The sequence below is a fragment of the Pongo abelii genome, chromosome 6 (genome assembly GCF_028885655.2).
Source record: "Pongo abelii isolate AG06213 chromosome 6, NHGRI_mPonAbe1-v2.0_pri, whole genome shotgun sequence".
Taxonomy (NCBI): Eukaryota; Metazoa; Chordata; class Mammalia; order Primates; family Hominidae; genus Pongo; species Pongo abelii.
In genome coordinates, this window is record NC_071991.2 from 111,663,150 (window position 1) to 111,686,824 (window position 23,675).

At 33.9% G+C, this 23,675-nt stretch overlaps 1 protein-coding gene across 22 annotated transcripts in view; it reads left to right on the forward strand.

Annotated features, from left to right (window-relative positions):
• Nucleotides 1-23,675, forward strand: part of FOXP2 (forkhead box P2) — a 607,270-nt gene that overhangs the window by 482,002 nt on the left and 101,593 nt on the right. For 13 of the 22 annotated variants that reach the window (XM_054559697.2, XM_054559694.2, XM_063726142.1 and 10 more), the window contains one exon: nt 917-991. The exons of the other annotated variants lie outside the window; for them this stretch is intronic. In XM_054559697.2, coding sequence (XP_054415672.1) covers nt 917-991 — 75 coding nt within the window. The remainder of the gene's footprint in view (nt 1-916; nt 992-23,675) is intronic. 22 annotated transcript variants of the gene reach the window in all.

Below are 23,675 nucleotides of genomic sequence, written 5' to 3' on the forward strand. Positions count from 1 at the left end.
ATACTCCCTGACACCCTTAACACATCCCTCCTTGCTTTTCTTCTTTTCTGGTATAGTTATAATTTCCCTTGTGTATCTTATGAATGGGGATCATGCTTTCATATCATACATGAAGTCTAAGGATGTGTTGTCACATGGTCTATTCAAATGCAGTGTAATCCTTTTGCCCTTCAGACAAAATCTTTGAAATGTCTAATGCTACTTAGGTAAAAAATGACATTCCATGTCATTTATCAATAAATAATCACTTTGCTCTTACAGATGAAAATGCAAACTATACATTTGAGTATATAGAGTAGTTTTCAATGCAAATGGTACAATTCAACAGGTTTTAACAGATATTTTGGAGGTTGGTTGCATAGTCTTAGATACATTTTAGTGGCAATAATTTTTATATAATAATGCATAACCACAGCAGTTTATTTAAAAAAATTATTGTGATTGTTCTCACATGACATGGTAGGACAGGATTTATGTTCATTTGTACTGGTTACAATTGATTACAAGTCAGAAGTTTGCTTTTTCAAAATTATTGATGATTACATTTTAAGAACAAATAACTTCCCATACACCAAAATTGCAGTGCCATTTAAATATATAGGAGTATTTATGATTCTTAGCTTACAAGTGGGAAGTAAGGTTCCTACAGCAGTATCATGGTACATAATCAGTGGATTTTTTGGTTATGGGTTAATTTATTATGATCCAAATATTCAGCTTCCCATCTGCCAAATTATTTCTATTTTTAAAATCTATACTAGTTAACTGTGAGACAATGATGGAATATTCTTCCCTATTTTGACCTACCAAGATAATAATCCCAAAAAATGATTTTTAAAAATGAGAATGTACGTTATTAGCATAAGCCTTAAGATTGAAAAAAAAGCCAACTCCTGATTCTCTTTGTTTAACCTAGGAATTGCTTCCAGAAACAAAATTATGTATCTGTGGCCACTCTTCTGGTGATGGGCATCCTCACAACACATTTGCAGTAAGTTACACTGGGCAATTAGAAATTCAGCTACTAGGCACAAGGCCATGGACCCAGTCCCACTAAATAGATTATATGTGATTTTCTATAGCCGATTCCTTCCATTGGTGCAGATAATCAAGATACGACTAATGTTAAGACACAGATGTAATTAGTTGATTTTGTCTTGCTTCTTTTGTTCTCAATTTAGTTATGTTTCACTAGATATACATCTCACAGTTTCTGTGAGTTGACTACCTTAAATATATAAAGGCTTTAACACCACTATACTTTTCTTGAACTTTTAGGAATAATTTGATGAGGGAGTGTTGATATGCAGAAAATAAATGGACATAGATAATGGGTTGATTCAACACATATTTTAGAACAAAATTGCTGTTCCATGTTCTTCAAGTTGTCATATAAATATACCAAGGCCTTTTAAACATATTCTGCCACTAGAGTGTAACTTGTCACTTTGGACTGTAATATTTGGTGAAAATTGCTTATGTGGCCCAATTCACATACGAGTTATCCTTGGAAATGGATAGTAATCCTCAAGTCTCCATTCAAGAATTTTTAAATAAAGCAACTTCATGTTTCTATTCAGCATAGATTCTACCTGCATTCTTAAGAAATCTTGAAATATATAAGTCATGTATTTTCACATATAGTCAGCCCTTCACAGTCATGGGTTCTGTATCTGTGGATTCAGCCAACCACATATCCAAAATATTTGGGGAAAAAATGGATGGTTGCATCTGTACTGAAAATGTTCATACATTTTTCTTCCTTATCATTATTCCCCAAAGAAAACAGTGTAACAACTATTTACACAGCATTTATTTTACATTAAGTATTATAAGTGAGCTAGAGATTATTTAAAGTATACAGGAGGATGTGCATAGGTTATATGTAAATAGTACATCATTTTATATAAGGGACTTGAGCAATTATGGATTTTGGTATCTATGTGTGTCCAATCCCCTACACATACCAAAGGACTACTATACACAACTTTTGCTTGTTTCCTTAAGAAATGATGTATTTATTTAGGCTCAATGGGCTAGAGTATTTCTAAATTGACTCAGCCAAAATTTATTTACTTTTTACTACTCTATACATAATATTTCCTAATTATAATTGGCAAACAACAACAAAATTAATACTCATATACAATCAATGTCTTCCTGAATGAAGAAGAAATATCTAATTTCATACTTTGGTTAAAAAAACAGAAAATGTTTTCAATAAAAATAGTGTCAAATTAATGAAAGGATATTTATGGAAAATATGAAACTTTTAAAAATGTTAATTGCAATACAAAAATAAACTCAAAAGTGGAAGCAGCAATAACATATCCTATTCTATAGAAATAGTGAATGTCAAAAAAAAAAAAAGAAATAGTGAATGTCAAGGATGGGTAATAAATGTTATATATGCTGGCTTCAGAGAGACCTGAAATTACCTGGTTTGTGGTCTCATTCACTTTAATCCTATAGTATTTGGTCCCCCTAAGTTTTTTTGTAACAACATTTGAAAGAAAAATAGCAAATATTTAAAAATTGTGGTAAGTTTTGCTGACATGATGTAATTAAGTTTATGTGAAAGATTAAAATAATCTTAATTTCTAAGTATTCTCTGTATATTTTAAAGAAAGATAAATTTTGGGTAAACATCAAGTGCAATTATATACTTTAACTTAATAAGGAAAATTAACTTAAAATTACTTTTAAAAATAGTGCATTAAAAATGGGACAGTATTCCTAATTAGTAACACTTTTTCCTAAAATAATCCCAATGGAAAAATTGTTTTCGTTAGACTGAAGAGTGAGCTGGCTTAACTGCTAATAGTATTTGCTTTTTATCTAAAACTACTTCTACCATTTAAAACAAATCTCTATTCTACTGATGAGAGAAAAGAAATCTATAGCGTCAAATCTTTATATTTTCACTGACATATTTTCAGAATGAAAATGAGACATGGAGAAGTAAGATGATTCACCAGAGGCCATGAAATTTCTCAATGGTAAAGCTGAATTTGTTGCCCAAGTTTGTGATGACCGGTGTATTGGTCTTTCCAAAGGTATTCCAAATTGTTCTTGGCTGCTTTGAATGCAGTGTTGAGTAGAAGTCTGAGGTTATTCCATGTGTCTGAGACTGCATCTCATCTCTCAGATAGAAAGAGCACCAGGATGAGTTAGTGAGGTCTGGTATGGCTGGTGGGAAACGAGGAGCATAGCAGTGCATTTGCCATCAGATCTTTGCCATCTCCATAGTGTGCCAATTTCATACTTCATATTGGTCATTGAGTGACTTTACAAATGGGGCTTCTTGGCTTCACAACACAAGGGAAATATTATTTAAGTAATATTAACTGCTTATTTTCCTTTATTGATTACCTTATATATAAACTTCAGCATGCTAAAATGGCTACATAATGTGATTTAAAATCAATACACTAACCAGAAAAAATACTATATTATTCATAATTGACAATTGCTATGTGATGGACATGGTTCTGTTTTAGTATTCATTGCATTTATAAGTACCAATATGCCAGAGTGGTAGTCTGGAACACCATAAGAGTACTGGTGGGCTAAAAGGAAGAAAGAGGTCAAAAAGATAGATGGGGTACCTAAAGCCTGCCATATTTTTTCATCACTATGTAACTGACATTTATAATAGGTTGTGAATTATTACAATAGTTTGCAAATTTTAAGAGACCCTACATAATGCCTATCGAAGGGTTAATTTAATGTCACACATATTATTTCCATGGTTGATCAGCCTTCACACACACACACATATAAGCCAAAATTTTCAGGCACGTATTCCAAATTGATGGATTAAATTAGTTTTTACTCTTCCTATAACACCCAATTCACTTAAAAAATAAAAATCTCTTAAGTTTATTAACAAGCCTAAAGTAAAGTGCCAAAAATTGCAGGGAGAGAAGGCCACTTACATTACCAAGTGAAGGTTAAAGCCCAAATTATCTCAAGGAAATAATATTACATATTTGATATTAAACAGGGGTCAAAAGTTTTTCATCGTACCATCCTTTTTCAGATATAATTGTATTAATTTACTAGCAAAACGTGCGATAAAAATATATTTTCGTAGGGTTTTTTCTGGTGTCTTGGCTTATTGATAACCATCAAACATTGGCCATCCCTTGAGTATTGTACCTCTCTATTATCACATTGTTGAACAGTAGTGATATTTTAATGTACTCACTAATAAATTATATTTATTGTGCCTCTATCAATTCATTGCAATACTGGGCAGTAATTGTATGCACTTATCTTTATGTGAAAATTGTGATTCTAAATTTTATCTACTTGTTGTATTTAAAGAAATATTTGGGCTCCTTCGATTGTATATTCACTATTCTAAGAGTAACAATATAATGTCCTTATTATAACTTTGAATTTAATAGATAAAAAGGCATTAATTTCTGGCTTTAAAAAACGAGGGTATCAGAGTAAGAGAGCTTCATTGTTAGAGAATACTTTTCAGTGCTTGCTTTTCACATTCAGTTTTTTCAAATAGTGTCTAGTTTAATCTGAAAAAAAAAATCTTCACTTATTTTACTTTTCTTTCAAACTTCAGTACTAGGATACATGCCTTTCTTTTTTTCCTGATTTATCAAACAGCTTTACAAATGAGTAACTCTGCCAAGATTCTAAATTTCACAATCTTTGGCTTCCCTACAAGATAGTAACCCAAGTTCATTCACTACTCTCTAACTATACCCTGTTGGCACCTCATCTGCCTGAATGACCTCATTAACACCTATCTGCAAGTAATCTTATTGTTAGTCTTGCCTACAGGTTTTTACACCTAAGTGAATACTGTTTTACTAGGATTCTGCCAGTTAGTTCTAACTGCAAAGGCAATTATGTGGAATGCTTAGGGTCTTTGTCTTTGGCTCTTATTTTTAAAACCTTTAGCATTGAGCCAGATGAATCTTTTGATGAACAAAATGTCTTGTACCTATAATCTGAAAATGAAACTTGTCTAGCCTTGGTATAACTGCTTTATTTTCCATTCAAATTAAATTACATTGGCCACATTTGATCTTTCTCTCTACAGGTCTTTGCTATGATTATCTCCTGAATGGTTCATTTTTAATGGGGATGCTGGATTGGAAGAAATAAGAAAACAGGGATAGTGACACTTTTTAAAATATCTTTTTATTTGTGTTCCAAATTCATCTCTCTCTTGAGGCTTTACATAAATCCTACACAACCAAATAATCCACCCTGTGGGCTCTACAGTCAGCTTTCTGGTTTGATAATTGGGCCAGTTTCTTAACTTTGCTTTGCTTCACGTTCTCAGTCTGTAAAATTATAACAATAATACTACCTACCTCATAAGGTGGTAATGGGAATTAAATATGATAACCCTAAAAAGTACTTACCATGATGACTAACACATAGTAAACATGCAATAGATGTTGAGTCAGTATCTGTAATAGCATCAATATACTCTTGCTTGGACGAAAGAGTCAATTCTGTTGGATGTAAATTTAAGTGTATTTTTGCTATTAACACTAAAAGGGGCATTGGACATTGTACCTTGGGTCATGGCCAAGACAGATGGCAGTGTTACCCACTGAGAGGAGTCTTTATATTAATCAATTTAAGTTGAATACTGACTTGTTCACTCACACAAAAAATAATGTTATCCAAATGCTTTCTGGCTTGTTAAGTGGAAGACAGCTAAGTGGAAGAGACAGAACTCTGCCTCACCAGACCTAAATGATGCCTGGCAGCCAAGAAGAATCATGGCTAAAATATGTAAGGAAAAGTGATTGTCCCCCAATTGTCTGTATCCAGCTAGAGCACATGAAGATACAAAGTTAGGAAATGCATACGGCAATGTTGAATTACCTCTACTTTTTTCTTCCTTCCTATATTATAAACATATTAGCAGAGAGTAACCTGAAGTTAAAGATAAATTACTACTTATTAGTTTTGACAATTTTAACTAACATGCTGAAAACAATTAACCAAGGATAACGTTGCAGTAATTTTTTTCACAGTACCCTTTTTGTAAAAGCTGTTTACAGTAGTTAACTCTTTGCATTTGTATAAAGATGTGTGGTGTACACTTGAATTCATTGTTTTACTGTGTTTATTTTTGAGTAGTTTTTATTGATTATTATGATGGTATTCATACTATGGCCCTTCAGTAAGAAATAAACTTAAGATAATGAAATGTTTCAAACACTTACGTTATAGATTATTTTCTTAATGCCATGAAGATATAATATAGTGACCATGTTTAGGGTTACTGTTAAAAACATTCCAGATGCTGTATCCATCTGAAACAGAATACAGGTTTTTGTTTTTAAAGCCTTGGCTGACAATTGTATGCAATTTCTTGATTAATCTTTTTTTCCTACTGTAATTCAACATATTAGTAATTATCTTTACACACCCCTCTCAGCTGGAATGTAAGCTCCCTGAGCTCAGTTTGTTCTAGAAACCTCTCCTGAGTGGTTGCCCCTCACCTTCTGTTTCACTGTAATATTTGAGATTGCCAAGAGTATTCTTGATGTTGGTTCCAAGAAGGACCAGTAGCAAACATTTTTCAATGGAGGATCTCTTTGAGATTTATAATGAATAATTTACTCCCCTTGATGATTCACCAAAGCATTAGTGTGGCAGAAATTGGGGGCTGATGAAAGGATTATTTATTTAGTTAGTGGTTTTTTTGTTGTTAATATATTTTTCATCAAATAAATTGATACACACACTAGAATATGTATGTGGCAATAATATTCATTTATGGTGCTTATTAGGACAGACTGTATTTTGCATTTTAAAGTTATTTGTAATGAGCTATTAGTGATAGTCTCTACAAATATGACATATAATTGGCATTAACTTCTAACAGTTTGCTCTAAGTTTTTGCGTGTTTCTAAACATCGCTTAAGAAAATGTGTGTTCTGTATTTACCATTTGTATTTCTGTTCCCTGTCTATTTCCACATCATCTTATTTTAGCATAATTGAAAGTTGTATAAAATGCTTTGTCATTTTAGTGTATAAATTTTCAGAATTGTGCTCATACACCTACAAACATACATCATACATACACATATCTAAGCAATTATATAAAAGAGTGTGCATGTGTCTTTATTCAATTCTATGTGCAGTTCATTTTTCTTTCTTATTGAAGTTACGTGTTTTAGATTTGTAATTTTCATTAGGTGAATGAATTGTTTGTTATGCATAGGATTAAAAAATTATGGAACCAAATGTTTATAACTGGCATAGTTTATGCAGTACTGTATTTACTTAAAAATATTTCTGAATAACTGGATTTTTAAAATATAAATTTCAATACATAGGATGTCAGGTTAAGCAGCACAGGACTTCCATCGACATTAAAACTTAAACCTGAAAAAAAAAAGCAACAACAACAAAACTTAAACCTGAAACTACATGCTGTATTTTAACGATGGCATTCAGAAAGCCTACTGTCACTGGAGTTTTGTTATGCTATAATAACTTTATGCATCAGACAATTTAGATGAAATTGCACTTGTTTACTTTCAAATAATCCTATTGTTTATCATAATGATAAATTTTATGCAAATAGATTCATACTGTTAATCAGATGAAGTCTTATACCAAGCTAGAGAATTCAAAATTGAACTTTTAAAATACTTAGCATCAAGAACAATTTGTAATGCTCAGGCTCTCACAATCATGCTCCTTAGCTCCTTTCCATGAAGTCATGATTTCTTTTCCACCAGACTTCATCCTGGTCTCTCTTAAGAGAGATATTGTGAGATATTTTACAATATTGGAAGAAACCATCTACTCTTCAGATCCAGAATACTAGTTATAACATTATACTTCAGACTATGTATGTTATATATTTAATATTTTATGAGTAATGCTGTTATTTAGAATTTTATATGTGGAATATTTAGTCTGGCATACAGACTATTATACAGACAGTATAGAATGAGAGTAAGAAACTTCATCATAAGAGATTATAATAAAGGGGAGGCATCAAGCAAACATCTCAGAGATAAATTCTCATTATATTAAGCATAATTCATAAATTCACAGAGAGTTGTGCAATTGTAGAGAGAAAGTGTTACCAAAATGATGTCCTCAGAATTGAATAAACAAGCTTAAAAATTTAAGAATTCACTATTTCTAGAGTATCATATACACATACCTGAAGAACATTTTCTGATGCATAGATCATTAATACAAAATTATATAAGACAATTAATATAAATAACAAATGTACTGTTGTTTTATCCTTATTTTCTTCCCTATCCTTGTTGCCTGTAAGTTGTAGGTATAAGAGATTATATCTCTTAAACTCTTTTATATTGAGGCTGGAAAACATACTTTTTGCGTATCTACTCTTTTCTCCTTTTATATTACCTGAGTAGATACTGCTATTTTGGAAGGGTTGCGCCCTGTTGCTACATTGCCAGATTGCCAAAATTCAAAGGAAGGGATGTCTGCTTAACATCTATTTTCATCCTATATGGATTGATAGTTATTATAGCTAAAAGGGGCCTTATAGTTCATCTAATTCAACTCCTTTATTTTACAATTGAAAAAAGTGTTAAAGAATAAAAGTGACTTCCTTAATATCTCCCCATTATTAATTGAATTCAGGAGGGAGCTACTGATGATCTGATAGTTCTTTAGTCTTGACTCATGGTTCATATGTATTAATTTTGCCAGGCCATTTATTTTAGTTTTAATTCTATGTATCTGTCAAATAAGGAAGTCACTTTGTTTTTCCAAATGTTGCTAATCACATTTACCTATGAAAAAGCTTTAAAAACCAGATGGATATCATGATCACTTTTAAAATTACCATTCATATTACTTGACTACATGTGGTTTGTTGAGGACACTTTTAAGGTCTCCATCAGATCTATGACATTGTTTTATTTATAGGTCAAGGTTTTAGAAAAGGAAAATTTAAGGTTCCTCAGTGATTTCCTCAGAAATGTTTTAAAGTGAATTGTGAAATTCCAGACTGTAGATTTATTGCTTATGTTCTTTTATTAGAACTTCAGCTAGGAGAAAAAGGACACTTAAAAAACATATATAAGGCAATAGAAATTTAGTTTCTAATTGTTAAAAGAATAAGCCTAATGGTTACAAAAAACATACATAAGGTAATAGAAATTTAGTTTCTAATTGTTAAAAGAGTAAGCCTAATGGTTACCAAGCCTTAATCCTTTACGTTTTCTCTTTATTTAGATCATACATTCAAGAAGGATCAATTGCTTTATAGAAAGGAACAAAATCTGAGGGTTTCCCAGGCTTTTCCGGTTGTTTGTTTACTATGTGTCAGATAAATATGTATTAACAATTAAAAGTAAGTGGTTAGTGGATCTGTTGTGCCATCCTGATCTTGAAATTCTAAGAAAAGGAGATAAGACAGTACTTTTAAGTCTGATATTTAAATATTAGACAGTCAATATATAAAGCCCAGGATAGATGCTTGGATTGATCAGGTAAAGATACTAAGTTCATAACATAAAATTTTTATCCCATAAAATATATTCATAGCACTAGTGATAGAAATGGGTACAGAGGTTACAGAATTCTTTCGAGAAATTGTGATTCTAGATCAGTCCTAGATAAGTATCTGGGACCTATCAATTCTACTATTGTTAATTAGCACATACAGTTTTGTTACTGTGACTGTCTCCCACCCCAAACTGGGCTCTTTTCTTTCCCTACCTTCTGCTTCTGTTCTCAGACATACCATATTCCATTTTTTTTTCTTTCCCCCGGTAGCCTGTTTCCTTTTCTTCCCTGTGTATCAACTTCTACTGGTTATGCAAGCCCCAATTCAGTTACTGTTGCACGTGAATGCTTTTTCACCAACACAGTTCACATGGATTAATTCCTTTTTTAACATTGTGTATCGTACTTGTCTAACTCACACTTTTAGAATTATTCTTACGTAGCTCCCTTGATAATTCCATTCAACACATATTCACTGAGCATATACTATGGATAACTCATGTTGCTAAGCAGCATTTTCAGTAAAATGATGAGTTATCACCTATATTTGAGAAATTTAGATTATGAAAATGGGAAATACATAATTTAGGACTCAAAAATCTATGCACTCTAAGGAGAGATTCAATCATTGTACTGAGGAATTAAAAACAAGTAGTTAGGAGAGGTTTATTTGAGATAAAATTTAAAACAAAATCTTATTGGCATATGTAGCCTCTTATTGTATGGGCTAATGCCAGAATTTGAAGTTTTAAGTGCCTTTTTAAAAGGACCTTAAATATTCTGTAAGATTTTGAGTAAGGAAGTGGATGTAACATAACTAGACCATCCTACTTAAGATATCCTTAGAGCAATAGAAAGCAGTCACTGGAATGAGAAAAAATATTGGAGTCTATGTGTCCAATTAGAGTGTGTTACCAGAAAAACCAATCATCGTCATCTTAACTAGGGGAAGGACAGGAGAAGGAAATAAGACAGATTTAAGAAACAAGGCCGGGCACAGTGGCTCACACCTGTAATCCCAGCACTTTGGGAGGCTGAGGCAGGTGGATCACCTGAGGTCAGGAGTTCGAGACCAGCCTGACCAACATGGTGAAACCCCATCTCTACTAAAAATACAAAAATTAGCTGGGTGTGATGGCATGTTCCTGTAGTCCCAGCTACTTGGGAGGCTGAGACAGGAGAATTGTTTGAACCTGGGAGGCAGAGGTTGCAGTGAGCTGAGATCATACCACCACTACGCTCCAGCCTGGGCAACAGAGTGAGACTCTGTCTCAAAACAAAAACAAAAACAAAACAAAACAAAAAACAAGAAAAAAAGAAAGAATACAACAACTTGATTTTTAAAAGCATGTTGACAATTAGAAAAACAAGAAATTGAGATTTCTGTAATTTTATACTTGGTTATTTTGGCAGGTTGTGACCCTGGTGATACCTAAAACACAAAAATAGCAGGTTTGACCACAGGCAGTAGGAAGTTGAAAGTGACAATCGGTTTTGTTTGAGAAGTGGGATATCTGTGTGTTCAGTAGGCAGTTAGCACTGAGTTGGAGATGATGCATTTTTGTAAGTCATATAATACACAGGAGACTAGAGTCCCATAATTTTTAAGGAGATCGTGAAAAGTAAGATAGTACAGAGAAGTCGCAAGACAAGACACTGGGTAAAGGAAGAATGAGCCAGCAAAGAATGTGAATCTTTAGCAGTAGAGAACCAGGAGCCAGCAGTCAAAGGCCAATAGAAGATACACTCACATAAACACATGCACACACACACACAAGCACACGGACAGATTGGATTTGTTGCTAGTATCTTCTTCCGTTTATTTATTTATTTATTTATTTATTTATTTATTTTGAGATGCAGTCTGGCTCTGTCACCCAGGCTGGAGTGCAGTGGCACAGTCTCTGCTCACTGCAACCTCCACCTCCTAGGCTTAAGCGATCCTCCCTCCTCAGCCTCCCCAGTACTTGGCACCACAGGCATAAGCCACCACATCTGACTAATTATTGTATTTTTTGTAGAGATGGGGTTTCACCATTGCCCAGGCTGGTCTTGAACTCCTGGGCTTACAGACGTGAGCCACTGTGCCTGGCCATCTTCTTTATAATTAACACTTTTTTTTTTTTTGTCAGATTAGTTTTAGGTTCACAGCAAAACTGAGAGAAAGTTAGGGGTTTCTCATATACCTCCTACACACATAGCCTCTCCTATTATAAACATCCCAACCAGAGTGGTACATTTTTACCACTGTTCAACCTATACTGACACATCATTATCTCCCTGAGTCCATAGATTACATTAGGGTTCACTCTTGGTGTTGTACATTCTATGGGCTTGGACAAATACATGATTACATGTATCCACCATTGTAGTATCATACACAGTTTTCACTGCCCTACAAATCCTTTGTGTTTTCCCTGTGCATTCCGCCCTCCCCCTAGTCCCTGGAAACCACTGGAAGAGATTTTTTTTAACCTAAGGGTGGTTAGCATTATTAAAGACTGAAATGTGGGTTTAAGACTGTGGATAAGACACGAAGAAAGTCATTACATTTGGCAAGAGTGTTTTCAATAGAATATACCATAGAGCAGTGATTTGAATGGTCACCGAGAAAGAAGTACATAGAGATTACAAATAGTATACATTAGTCTTTCAGGAAAAATGCTGCTAAAGGGGAAAATGATAGAATGGTGGCTTGAGACGAAAGCAGAATTGAGAAAGATCTTGGTGGAGGGGAGATGTTGACAGTGGCGATGAAAAGATTAAAAATGCAAGAGGGAAAACAAAGTATTGAAACAAGGTCTGAAACATGATGGGAGGAGGGTGATGCCATTAAGGGCACAGAGAGAGGTAGTTAATCTCTAAAAAGAATAGAAACCCACTTTCATCTGAACTGGGTAGAAATTTAAAGATGAGCAAACTCATAGTTAGACTGTTAACTCTTATATTATGTGTTGTCTGTTTATAGTTTGTGACTACCGTTATGTCCTTCTCCCGCAGTGTCACAACACCTGAATTCGAGCTTTGATTATCACCTTTTAGGGATTCCTGCTTCTATGACAAATCATGTAAAATAAGGAAAGGGTGTGTTTATTGCTGCTAAAATTTTCTAGATGTGACAGCTTTACTCTCACCATATTTGTTATATTTGATGATATTATTAGCTAAGAGAATAACTGCTCATTAGAGTTAAAACTTAGGAACTATTTTCTCATAAAAGACTAATAATACAGTCACAATGTGAGTGTTCTTTCCTTTTCCTCAGAGTTGATGGATTAGCATAAATCTAAAGAACATAAATTATTTTATGAAACATTTAGATACATTAAGATTTTGAACTTTTTAAATAATTGGTTAATTTTTGGTAATTAATAAAATAAAGCTTTTCAAATTTTAGGAAAACCTTTTAGTGAAAACAGATCATGTAACAGGAGAGAATTATATGCAGAAATATTATGATAGTTTCTTTTTTACTGTATTGTCAGTTTTAAACTTTAAGAGAAACCCAATAAACCAACCACTGAACCTGCCCTTAGACATATTTAACTACCTAAATCTGCCTTTAGTACTATGGATATAAAGATATGCCAGGATAACATCTTTACACACAAAAACCTCTTTTCTTGCTTTTTATGAAATTGGAACTAAAGTGTAAGGAAAACAAAAATAAATAATGAAGAAATAAATAGCAACAAAAGACACAAATAGGCACCTTGCTCTTGGAGTCCACAGTTGAAAAACTTTGCTTTGCCCGGGCGTAGTGGCTCACACCTATAATCCCAGCACTTTGAGAGGCCAAGGCAGGCAGATCATTTGAGGTCAGGAGTTCGAGCAAGACCAGCCTAGCCAACATGGTGAAACCCGCCTCTACTAAAACCGAAAATTAGCTGGTCATGGTGGTGCACACCTGTAACCCCAGCTACTTGGGTGGCCAAGGCAGGAGAATCCCTTTAACCTGGAGGTGGGGGTTGCAGTGAGCGGAGATCCCTCCACTGCACTCCAGCCTGGGCAACAGAGTAAGCCTGTCTCAAAAAAAAAAAAAAAAAAAGAGGCAAAAAACAAGAAACTTTTCTTTATCACTCCACTTTCACTGCATATTTGTCATTTCTGAGCCTCACGACTTTGTTTCTAACCACCTCCACCCAAGTTTTTTTTTGTACTGTGTCCAGATAATTGTCCAAAAGCTAACCCCTAGGCCTTACTATCAACATTTTTCCCTGTAAACTTGTACTGATCTACCTTTCTTAGAGAATGACCTGAAAAATATATTCATTCTAAGTTGATGACTGATAAGAATAAATTATTCCTTTCAGGAAAATAGTTGTCTGTTCACAGATGATATTTCTGCTTCACAGAGTAGACCTTAAACAGCAGAATTTCAGGAATTGGTGACTTTTGATTTGAGAGTATATTCTGTCCAAATATTTCTGTGACTTCTGAGCAAATAGTTCCTACATCATTTTTACCGAAAATAATTCATTTTAACATGATAATCAGAATCCTTTCCCCACATTTTTTAAGTTACCAGCCATGCAAATTTGTTGTAGCTCTTCAAACTACATGAATTTTTTTTTTTCTCTTTTGCCCTTAACTAAAGTTTTGGTCAAAGTATCGAGTATATCAAATTTTATGAGGCAAAAATCACAGCATGTTCACTTCGGCAGAAGCCCACACACCCTTTGAGGTATTACAACTCTTTGCAATAATTTTTATTATACACATTTACACTATTTTTTTATTGAGGAAAGTGAGCATAACTAAAAAATAAAATAATTTGTTTGGGGTTACATTTCAGTAAATGATTGAGTCAAGATCCAAACTCAGGACTGTCTGACTCTAAGATCTGTCTTTTACATCACACCATCTATGGCATTTTTCTGATTTTTTTTATTACTCCACTACAAACATCATTTAAAAGAAAGCTTTTCCCCCTACATTAGAACAATGCCTGACTATTTGAATGAACTTATCTGCCTTGAACACTTTGACTTTGCTTTTCTCCACCTCCCATAAACCACTGATTTTCAGCTCCATCCACTGCAAACAAGCACACAAAAAGGATTTGACAGTTAATAGGCAATGTTCCAACACATGCTCTCAAAAACCAGACAATTTTTTAACATTCTGATCACAACTTCCTGTATTTCTCCTATTAGTTTACATTTCCTTATCTTTCTTGAACTAACACCTTACTTTCATTAAATTTTTTCTTCTGTTTGTCAGTCTAAACACTTACTTGGCATTCTTTAGTTTAGGCCACTTCTCTAAAATCTACCCTCTTTCTGTCAACTGCCTTGCTAACAGACTCTCAAAAATAATTAAATATTCACTCTGCCCTGAATATGTTCACTTCTTACCCACCACCATGGCTTTGCCCACTCAAGTCTGTCCTTCCTCTCTGCTCTGAAAGTGGTGGAGTTTGTGGAGTCCCTATCATGTCCTGGCTAAGGTATTTTTATCTTGCTACGGTAACATCTGTATGGATTGCAAAGTTCCTCCTTTTTTACTTTTCTTTGCTAGATTATTACATTGGGGGCATATTACTTCATTTTCCCATGCTACATAATGAAAAATACACACAAGTGTTTCTAGCACAATGTCTGGCACATAGTTGGTACTTTAAAAAGCAATCTCTTTTTTATTTATTTCCGTGGAATTTTGTTTGCTTTTGTTATTCATAATGCTTAATCTAAACACCTCTTCATAGAATCAAAAACGAAGTATAGTTTTGAGTGAAACTGTAATGGTAAGCAATATTCAATTTTATTTTTCTTCCATGTCTCATCAAGTGGTAGTTTATCCTTACTAACGAAGAAAAGTTTCTGAAGTATGTAAAGATTTTTGGAAATAGTGAGACATTAAGGAATGGATAGAGTTTTTGTTAAGTTTACTAGTCTTTACGTCAGCGTGCCCCAAACTTGCGTAACCATCAGGGTTACATTTTTCTGAGTCTCACCCCAACTTACAAATGTATTATTTTTGGCGAAAGGGTCAGAAAATCTCTATTTCTACCAAGAGCTCCTGGTGATTCTGATTATTAGTAAAAGTTAGAAACCACTTATTCCAAAGCCTCTTTAAACAAAGTGTGTTCCATGGGCCAACCAAATCTCCTGAGAATATCTTAGAAATGCAGAATCTCAGTGGGGCCCCACCACACACCTACTGAATTACAGTCTGCATTTTAACAAGGTCTTCAGTTAATTTATGCTCATTAAAATTTAAGAAGCACTGTAGTAAACGCTACTATTAAAAAAAAAAAAAAAAAAAGGCTAGGCATGGTGGCTCACGCCTGAATCCCAGCACTTTGGGAAGCCAAGGTGGGCAGATCACTGATGGCCAGGAGTAAAAGACGAGCCTGGCCAACATGATGAAACCCCGTCTCTACCAAAAATACAAAAGAATTAACCGGGTGTGGTGACATGTGCCTGTGGTCCTAGCTACTTGGGAGGCTGAAGTGGGAGAATCTCTTTAACTCAGGAGGCAGAGGTTGCAGTGAGCCGAGATTTTTTTTTAACATGCTACAAGATAGTGTGCAAATGCATTTATAATTTAAATAAATATTTAGGATCTTTATAATTTGCTGCAATGTTTAATGTAATTATTAAAAGTCTGAAGAGAACACGATTTTATGATTGTGTGTTTTCATGGTCTATGAATATATTTAGCATAATTTTCAGCTATGTGTTTGGTTGGTTGGTGTGTGTGTGTGTGTGTGTGTAGTGTGTAGACAAAACTGTCTGCACAAACCAATTGTTTTGGGTAAATTCAGTTTAAAAGCAAAATAATTCCAGTAATATAAGATTTTTGGAGTTTTGCCTGCAAAATACAACTAACTTGCTTGACCAAGTTTTTCAGCTGGTTAACTCCTGAATATCAGATAGACACAATGATTGAACTAATTAAGAACTATACTATTAAGAACTTAATAGTATGAAGTTTAAAAAGAGTTTTATGCATATTGGAGATTAAGTTTTATACTTAGTCTCTGATGGGTCTTGTCAAATGTCTCTGATACTCCTTTTTATTTCAGGAATAAAGAGATTATTTGTGGGATGTAGGAAGGATAAAATATTTACTGTAATGTGATTTATTGGAAGTATTTTAGTAATTTTACTCTTCTATTAAGGTTCCATTTATAAATACCTGATTATAATTTGTTAAATGTCACTTTATGGAATGCTTGATGGCTTTAATTTATGCATTGAATATGCAAATAGATTTTAACAATATTTGCATCTTATATTTAATAATAACTTGTAGTGTTGTTGCTGAACTATTTGCTTTTATTTAATTTTTACAAATTAAAAAATTTATTTTTAAAATAAATAAGGTGCTTTCAGATATTATATGAATTTAAGTTATTTCTGTTTCTTTATTCTGAAATGGTGATATATAACAGTATTTCACTGGGTACATTTCCATCTTAACTGAGATTTTTATAGGGAGGTTTCCCTCAAAACAGTCATTTGAAATATATCAAGTTGTCAAGATTCCAAACAGTAGGTTTTTTTTTCCTAATTAATGCTTAAATGTATTTTAAACAACATTGCTTACTGTAAATAATCTATTTCGATCTAGTAGAAAATTTCATGCTATTGCAATGCACTTATAAAAATGTACTTTGTACTAGTAAAGGTAGTTTTACTAACAAAGTACTACTAGTACTAGCATTAATAAAGCCAAATTAACCATTACTATTTAAAGCTGAGTTTAGTAGGTACTCATTATTTATTTATTTATTTTTATGTGCTATTTCTTTTTTTTTTTTTTTAATTTTACTTTAAGTTCTGGGATACGTGTGCAGAACGTGCAGGTTTGTTACACAGGTATACATGTGCCATGGTGGTTTGCTGCACCTATTAACCTGTCATCTAGGTTTTAAGCCCTGCATGCATTAGGTATTTGTCCTGATGTTCTCCCTTCTCTTGCTCCCCACCCCCTAACAGGCCCCGGTGTGTGATGTTCCCCTCCCTGTGTCCATGTGTTCTCATTCTTCAACTCCCACTTATAAGTGAGAACATGCAGTGTTTGGTTTTCTGATCCTGTGTTCATGCGGTGTTTGGTTTTCTGTTTCTGTGTTAGTTTGCTGAGAATAATGGCGTCCAGCTTAATCCGTGTCCCTGCACAGGACATGAACTCATTATTTTTTATGGCTGCATAGTAACCCATGGTGTGTATGTGCCACATTTTCTTTATCCAGTCTATCATTGATGGGCATTTGGGATGGTTCCAAGTCTTAAATCATTATTTAACTCGTTTTAAAATTCTGGATGTTTAATTATTCTTATTAAGTTTCAGCTTTAATTCTTTGAATAAAGCAAATCCAAACACATAAAAATGTAGTAATTGTTAAGACTGGAAAATGGTGACTAATTCATTTTAGGTTATTCCAATTCATATTGTCAGTATTTTCAAAAATATATGAACAAAATACATTACGCTTAGGAAAGGCACTGATGGGTAAAAATACAGAATTATTTCCTAAACCTGTATAGGAAGAGGAGACCATTCTCACACTAATTCTGCAATAGTTTCTCAAAGTTCAAACAACTGCTAATTGGGTGAATAAGAGATAATTAAATCCACCTTTCTTAGTGCCTTATTAATGATTCTGAAATTCTCATCCTCATTTTAAAGTGCCTTTAATATTTATTTTAAGCTCATTCACTTTTCTAACCACCTAGTCTCAGCCCTATTGTTGAATTAGATGTTTTAAAAAATACTTTAAGACTGGGCATGGTGGCTCAAGCGTGTAATCCCAGCACTTTGGGAGGCCGAGGTGAGCGGATCACGAGGTCAGGAGATCAAGACCATCCTGGCTAACACGGTGATACCCCATCTCTACTAAAAATACAAAAAAATTAGCTGAGGGTGAGGGTGGGCACCTGTAGTCCCAACTTGGGAAGCTGAGGCAGGAGAATGGCGTGAACCCGGGAGGCGGAGGTTGCCATGAGCTGAGATCGCACCACTGCAATCCAGCCTAGGTGACAGACGAGACTCTGTCTCAAAAAAAAAAAAAAAAAAAAAACTTTAAAGGAACCAAATAATGCCTGCATGTTTAAAAAATATATATAAAATGCTCTGAAATGATAAGAAGTGGCTCTTTTCCCTCAACCCAAGAAGAAAACACCTTTTATAATTTTTATTTTTTTAGGTCTCTTGAAAATGGAAAATGAAATACTGTCTGCCCACAAGAAACTGACAATTCATATCTTCTTTATGATATTGCTTTTTGTGGTCGGAAGGGAATTGCTTTTCTGGGAGCATTCAACAGTAAACAAGTGACTGGTTCCTGGTTGGATTTGTCTTTAGAGAAATATCCAAGCATATTGAATATATACTGGTTCATGTGCCAATTCCTGAACTGAAAGGAGTCCTGCAGATGTTTCTTAAACAGGACATTTTGGCTGTCTCCATACACAAACCCTTAAAAATAAACTAAACTAGAGCAATGTCTTCTTCCTGCCAACTAACTGATTGCTTCCACTGATTTCCTGCAGCATTTATTATGTGAAAAATACTGCTTCTATTTCTTGATTTATCAACTATAGATAGAATATGGTAACTCCCTGCTATAAAAAGAGTAGGAATTTAGTGATTTTTCGTCACCATCAATTTTTGGTAATTCTATTAAGTTCTTCTGGTGGTTATCTTTATTACTCAAAAAATAAACTCGAGTATATATTTTTTTCTGTCTATTGATTCTCTGCTCTAAATCATAGCTTTTTAAGAAAAAATAATTGTCATCAGACTGCTTTTGTTTTATAAAGCCACTAAAATCTTTCTGAAGATACAAATTGCAAGATTCTTAAAGCTTTCTTCTGTTCCCTGAATTGTCTACTTCATCTCTCGCCACTTGTTAACATTTTTTAACTTTTCATTATTTTTTAGGCTATTGGCTTTTTTTCAAATACCTAATGTTTTTTGGTTGTTGGTTCAATATATGGAGTAGCCTTATTAATACGATTAGTATGTGAAGTAAATATTCTGCATGATTGTTTAGATTTCTTTAAAAAATAAGCTTCTCCCTTAAAAAGGGGATGTGTTGGTAGACAAGTTTCACCTTAGGGTCTTCACTTCAGAATTGAGCACACCAGTGCCCATACAATGTTACTCTGGCATGGCTGACTTAATTAGTACATTTGTAATTGAGGCTGAGAGTTAAGGCTAAACTGCTCTGCTTATCTTTCTCATTCCTCCACCCATATTGGGTGCGTTTTCCAGACAGATGGTTTGTTTTCTTAGACTGATAATGCACTTCTCAGACTTTATCCTGGGGGCAAAAGCCATTTCTGTGAGAAAGCTTGCTCTATTAAGTGGTGAGGGTGTGGGAGGAGTAGGTGATTTACCAGCCTGCCCATTCTCAATGGTGGATTTTAATTAATTCCCCTGATGATTGGACCATGGCCCACCCTTTGCCCTTTATGTTCCCTGGGAAGTAAGAGCTTATACTACTGGTATTTTAGGCTGCATTTTTCCATACTCTTTTGTTTGTCAACTTAGGTCCTTTCATCTGCTCACTTTCTCTCTGGTCCTCTGCTGGTGCCTTTTCTGGTTTTTTTTCCAGCATTAATATAGTTTTATTGTTTTAAAAACAGAGAGAAGGGAGGTGAACTTGGGTGCTTATTCTGTTATACTAAACGAGAACTCAATAGTTCTGTAATATTTTATTTAAATTACAGTAATGTAAGCAACAAATATTCATGATCATCTACTATGTACATGTTACAAAATGCATACACTGATGCCACATTCCCCTACCTAACGAGCCAGGTGTACTGTGGCTTACAGAGTTGCAAAAAAAAGTTTAGAGCACAAATTTTGCTTATTAATATAATTCACTTGGTTCTGGTAGCTTTGATTCCTATCAAAGACAATTTGAGTTACTTTTTCCTTCTCTAGTATTAAAAATATAACCCAAAGAAATTCAGCCTACAAGTGAGGCTGTAATAAAAATTTAAAGCCATGATCTTGGTCAAATATTACAGGGAAAAGTTTTGCTGTTTTAACATGCACTGCAGCAACTTCATAGCCTGCTACTTCTTGAGGCTGACTCTCCAAACTAGGGATCAAGAACTGGAAAGCCCCTCACAGGGTTATAGTGATACAAGCTTTTCTCTTGTTGCCTGCAGGCTGCCTGGGGGTTCCTGTATTAACTTCCCAAGTCTGCTCCTAGGGGAAGGCAGATGTAACTAAGACAGGCCATACTGTGGTGTTTCTTATATGCAGATATATGCAGAGAAGTGTTAGAGCCATTTATGACCTTTTAGGTCCCTCTTGCTCTGAAATTTTGTGGCAATAGAACATACCACATTTTGCAATAAAATTCTGTTTGACAATAGAATATTGTAAGGGCTAGTCTTTGAGTTGGGCAGTGGGGAAGATGATGAATGATGATCTAGGGATAAGTGGATGAAGGGCAGGTATGTCTGGTCTCTTCTTGGCCTTGCAGAATATGATCATCTGGACAAAGAGGGGAAAAATCAGACAATCTATTTTAATTCAGGTACAATTATTTTGTTTTTAATAAAGGATAATATGATTATACTATGTACTTTTTCTAGGGAAGTCAGACTCAGGAATCTCATTGACAAAAGCAACTTTAAAGTAAATTCAAAACTCTTATTCTTCCAAAATTGTTTACAATTAACAGAGTGCCATTTCTCAAAGTGCTTTTTATGCTCAAACCAGTCCAGTAATCATTTTCTTTCCATATATGCCAAAGATATCCTAAAAATATTGCTTTATGTCTACTATTTTCCTGATTACAATAGAGTAAGTTAAAGTCCATCAAACTCTGAATAAATGTTTACTGTGTATATGCTGGGCATTGGACACCGATTACCTTGACCATTATAACACATTCACCCAAGTTATCTAACTCATTAAGTAAACTTTTTAATGATTGGTTTACTGAATTTTTACTCTTTTACTGTAACACAGTAACTGTATTGATCAATCTAGTTATCCTTGATCATCTGTCTAAAATTCAGTACAAAATATTTTTGGAGATTGTTTGTATCCAGTTTAAATAAGATTAAGTTAGTGGCAGGCTATAGTTTTTAGTGACATAATTACAGAAAGAAAGGTTGAGAAAAATTATAATACTTTTTATATTGAACTAACTTATAGTGAATTATGTTCAGTTGTATGTCAGATGGAAGCTATATAGCTTCCGTTTTTTTCCAAGAGTGTGATCTCTGACTACCAGAGATCTCAGACTCAGATTCTGCTTATGGGTCTGTCATGTGCTATGTGTATGACCTCAGGGAAGGCATTTTCTTTCTCTGAACATAAATCTTAGTCTATAAAATGGGGGTAACCATTTCCAGTCTGATTCACCACACTGTAGACCATGACCATAGAAGCTATGTACAGGGTTACACCTTGTTTGCTGATAAGGATTTTTTCCACAGCCTACAAGCTGCATAGGAAGTTGAGTGTTCTCTCCCAAGATTCTGTGTAGCCTTGTCCATAGAATGTTCTACAATGATGAGTATATTCTATATCTGTAGTGTCCAACAGAGGAACCACTAGCCATATGTGGCTATTGAGCACTTAAATATGGCTAGTGTGACTGAGGAACTTAATGTTCACTTTCATTTCATTTGAAGTTATTTAAACTTAAAAAGCCATGTGTGGCTAGTGGCTACTGTATTGGATCACATAGTGAGAAAACAGAAATACCTGACACACTATTGTAGTATTTCTTAAATACAGATATACACATATAGAGAGTTTCTGTGAGATTTGGATCAGATAATAATCTAGGTAATAAAACATTTCTCTACATTAAAAATGCTTTTCAAATTTAAATTATGATTACATGAAATAGCACTTCTATTTTTGTGGCACTATTGGTGGATAAATTATTTCAAGACATTCCCTATTTATGTAATTCCAAAAATAATATTCCTATGTAGTATTCTTATCAGTCTTTTATTTTTACTTTATTATTTTGAGTTCTCCCCATATGCTATTAGGTCACTAGAGTAGTCTGTTGTGTCCCTTAAATTGGTTTTAAATGAAAATGCTTCCCATAGCAAGAGTTCCAATGAGCATATTTTTTTTTTATTTCGGTAGACTTTTAAAAGCAGATACAAATGGCTACTCTTAATTTATATCTCCTCTTTGCCTTTCATGGGATAGCAATACTGCCCATTTCTATTGAACCTATCATGTTCTATTTTCTTTACAGATCTATTTTAATCCAAATCTGTAAATATTGCCCCCCCTTCTTGATTAGCCTTTCTTCTCTAGATTTACTTTCAAATAGTGGTAATAGTGTGTAACTATTTTTAACTGTACCTTTGGACTAATAAGGATTCTGCATTTAAGGATATATTGTTTTAGAACAATGAGTATTACAATAATAAAATTCAAGTAATATATCTAAGAAGATGAAATAATTCAGCATTCTATTATGTTGAAAATTGGCATCTTTTTACATCAGCTTGATGTTTCTGTGAATGTCCATTTACCTCAAGTGGTTTCTTCAGATAATGAGTTAGCACTCTCCTTCATTGCAACAAATTGAAGCACCAAATTTGGCTTTGTGAGTCGAATAATAAAACATTTGAGAGTCGTCTGAACTATTCTTTGTTTATATTGTCTTTAGTTTTGTTCACTTGGTTTTCAGTACCTGTATTCACACAGTTCCTTGGCTTCTATATCAATAAATTTTATGAGGTTCAAGGTATTGACTGCTAAAAAATCATAGGATTGAATAGTTTCTGTTTTGGTTTCTTTCAGTTGTTTTTTTAAAAAAGAAGGATTTGAAAGTTTACTCTGTGGTTTTAGATTAAGTAACTTCAGACTTTTTTTCAAGAAATTTTTATGTCTCTTTTTAAAACTTTGGTTTTGAATAAGTAGAAAGTATAGATAAGCAAAAAGAAAAAAAATCACTCTATTCCACCATATAGTTATAATATAGCCCAGAAAAAAAATTCAGACTTAGAGAGAGAGAGTCTGTGTGTGTGTAAATAATTGCTGGTTCAAATGTGAACATATTTTTGACGTATCCTTTCAGCCAGAAAGCTGTACCAATTTACAAAACAACCAGCCACGCTTGTCCATTCTATGTGTGGGCATTTTCATTTCCCTACTACCTTGTCAACACTGAAGATTGTCTTCTTTTTCTGTCAACGCTTACATGATCAGTGAAAAAAATCATTA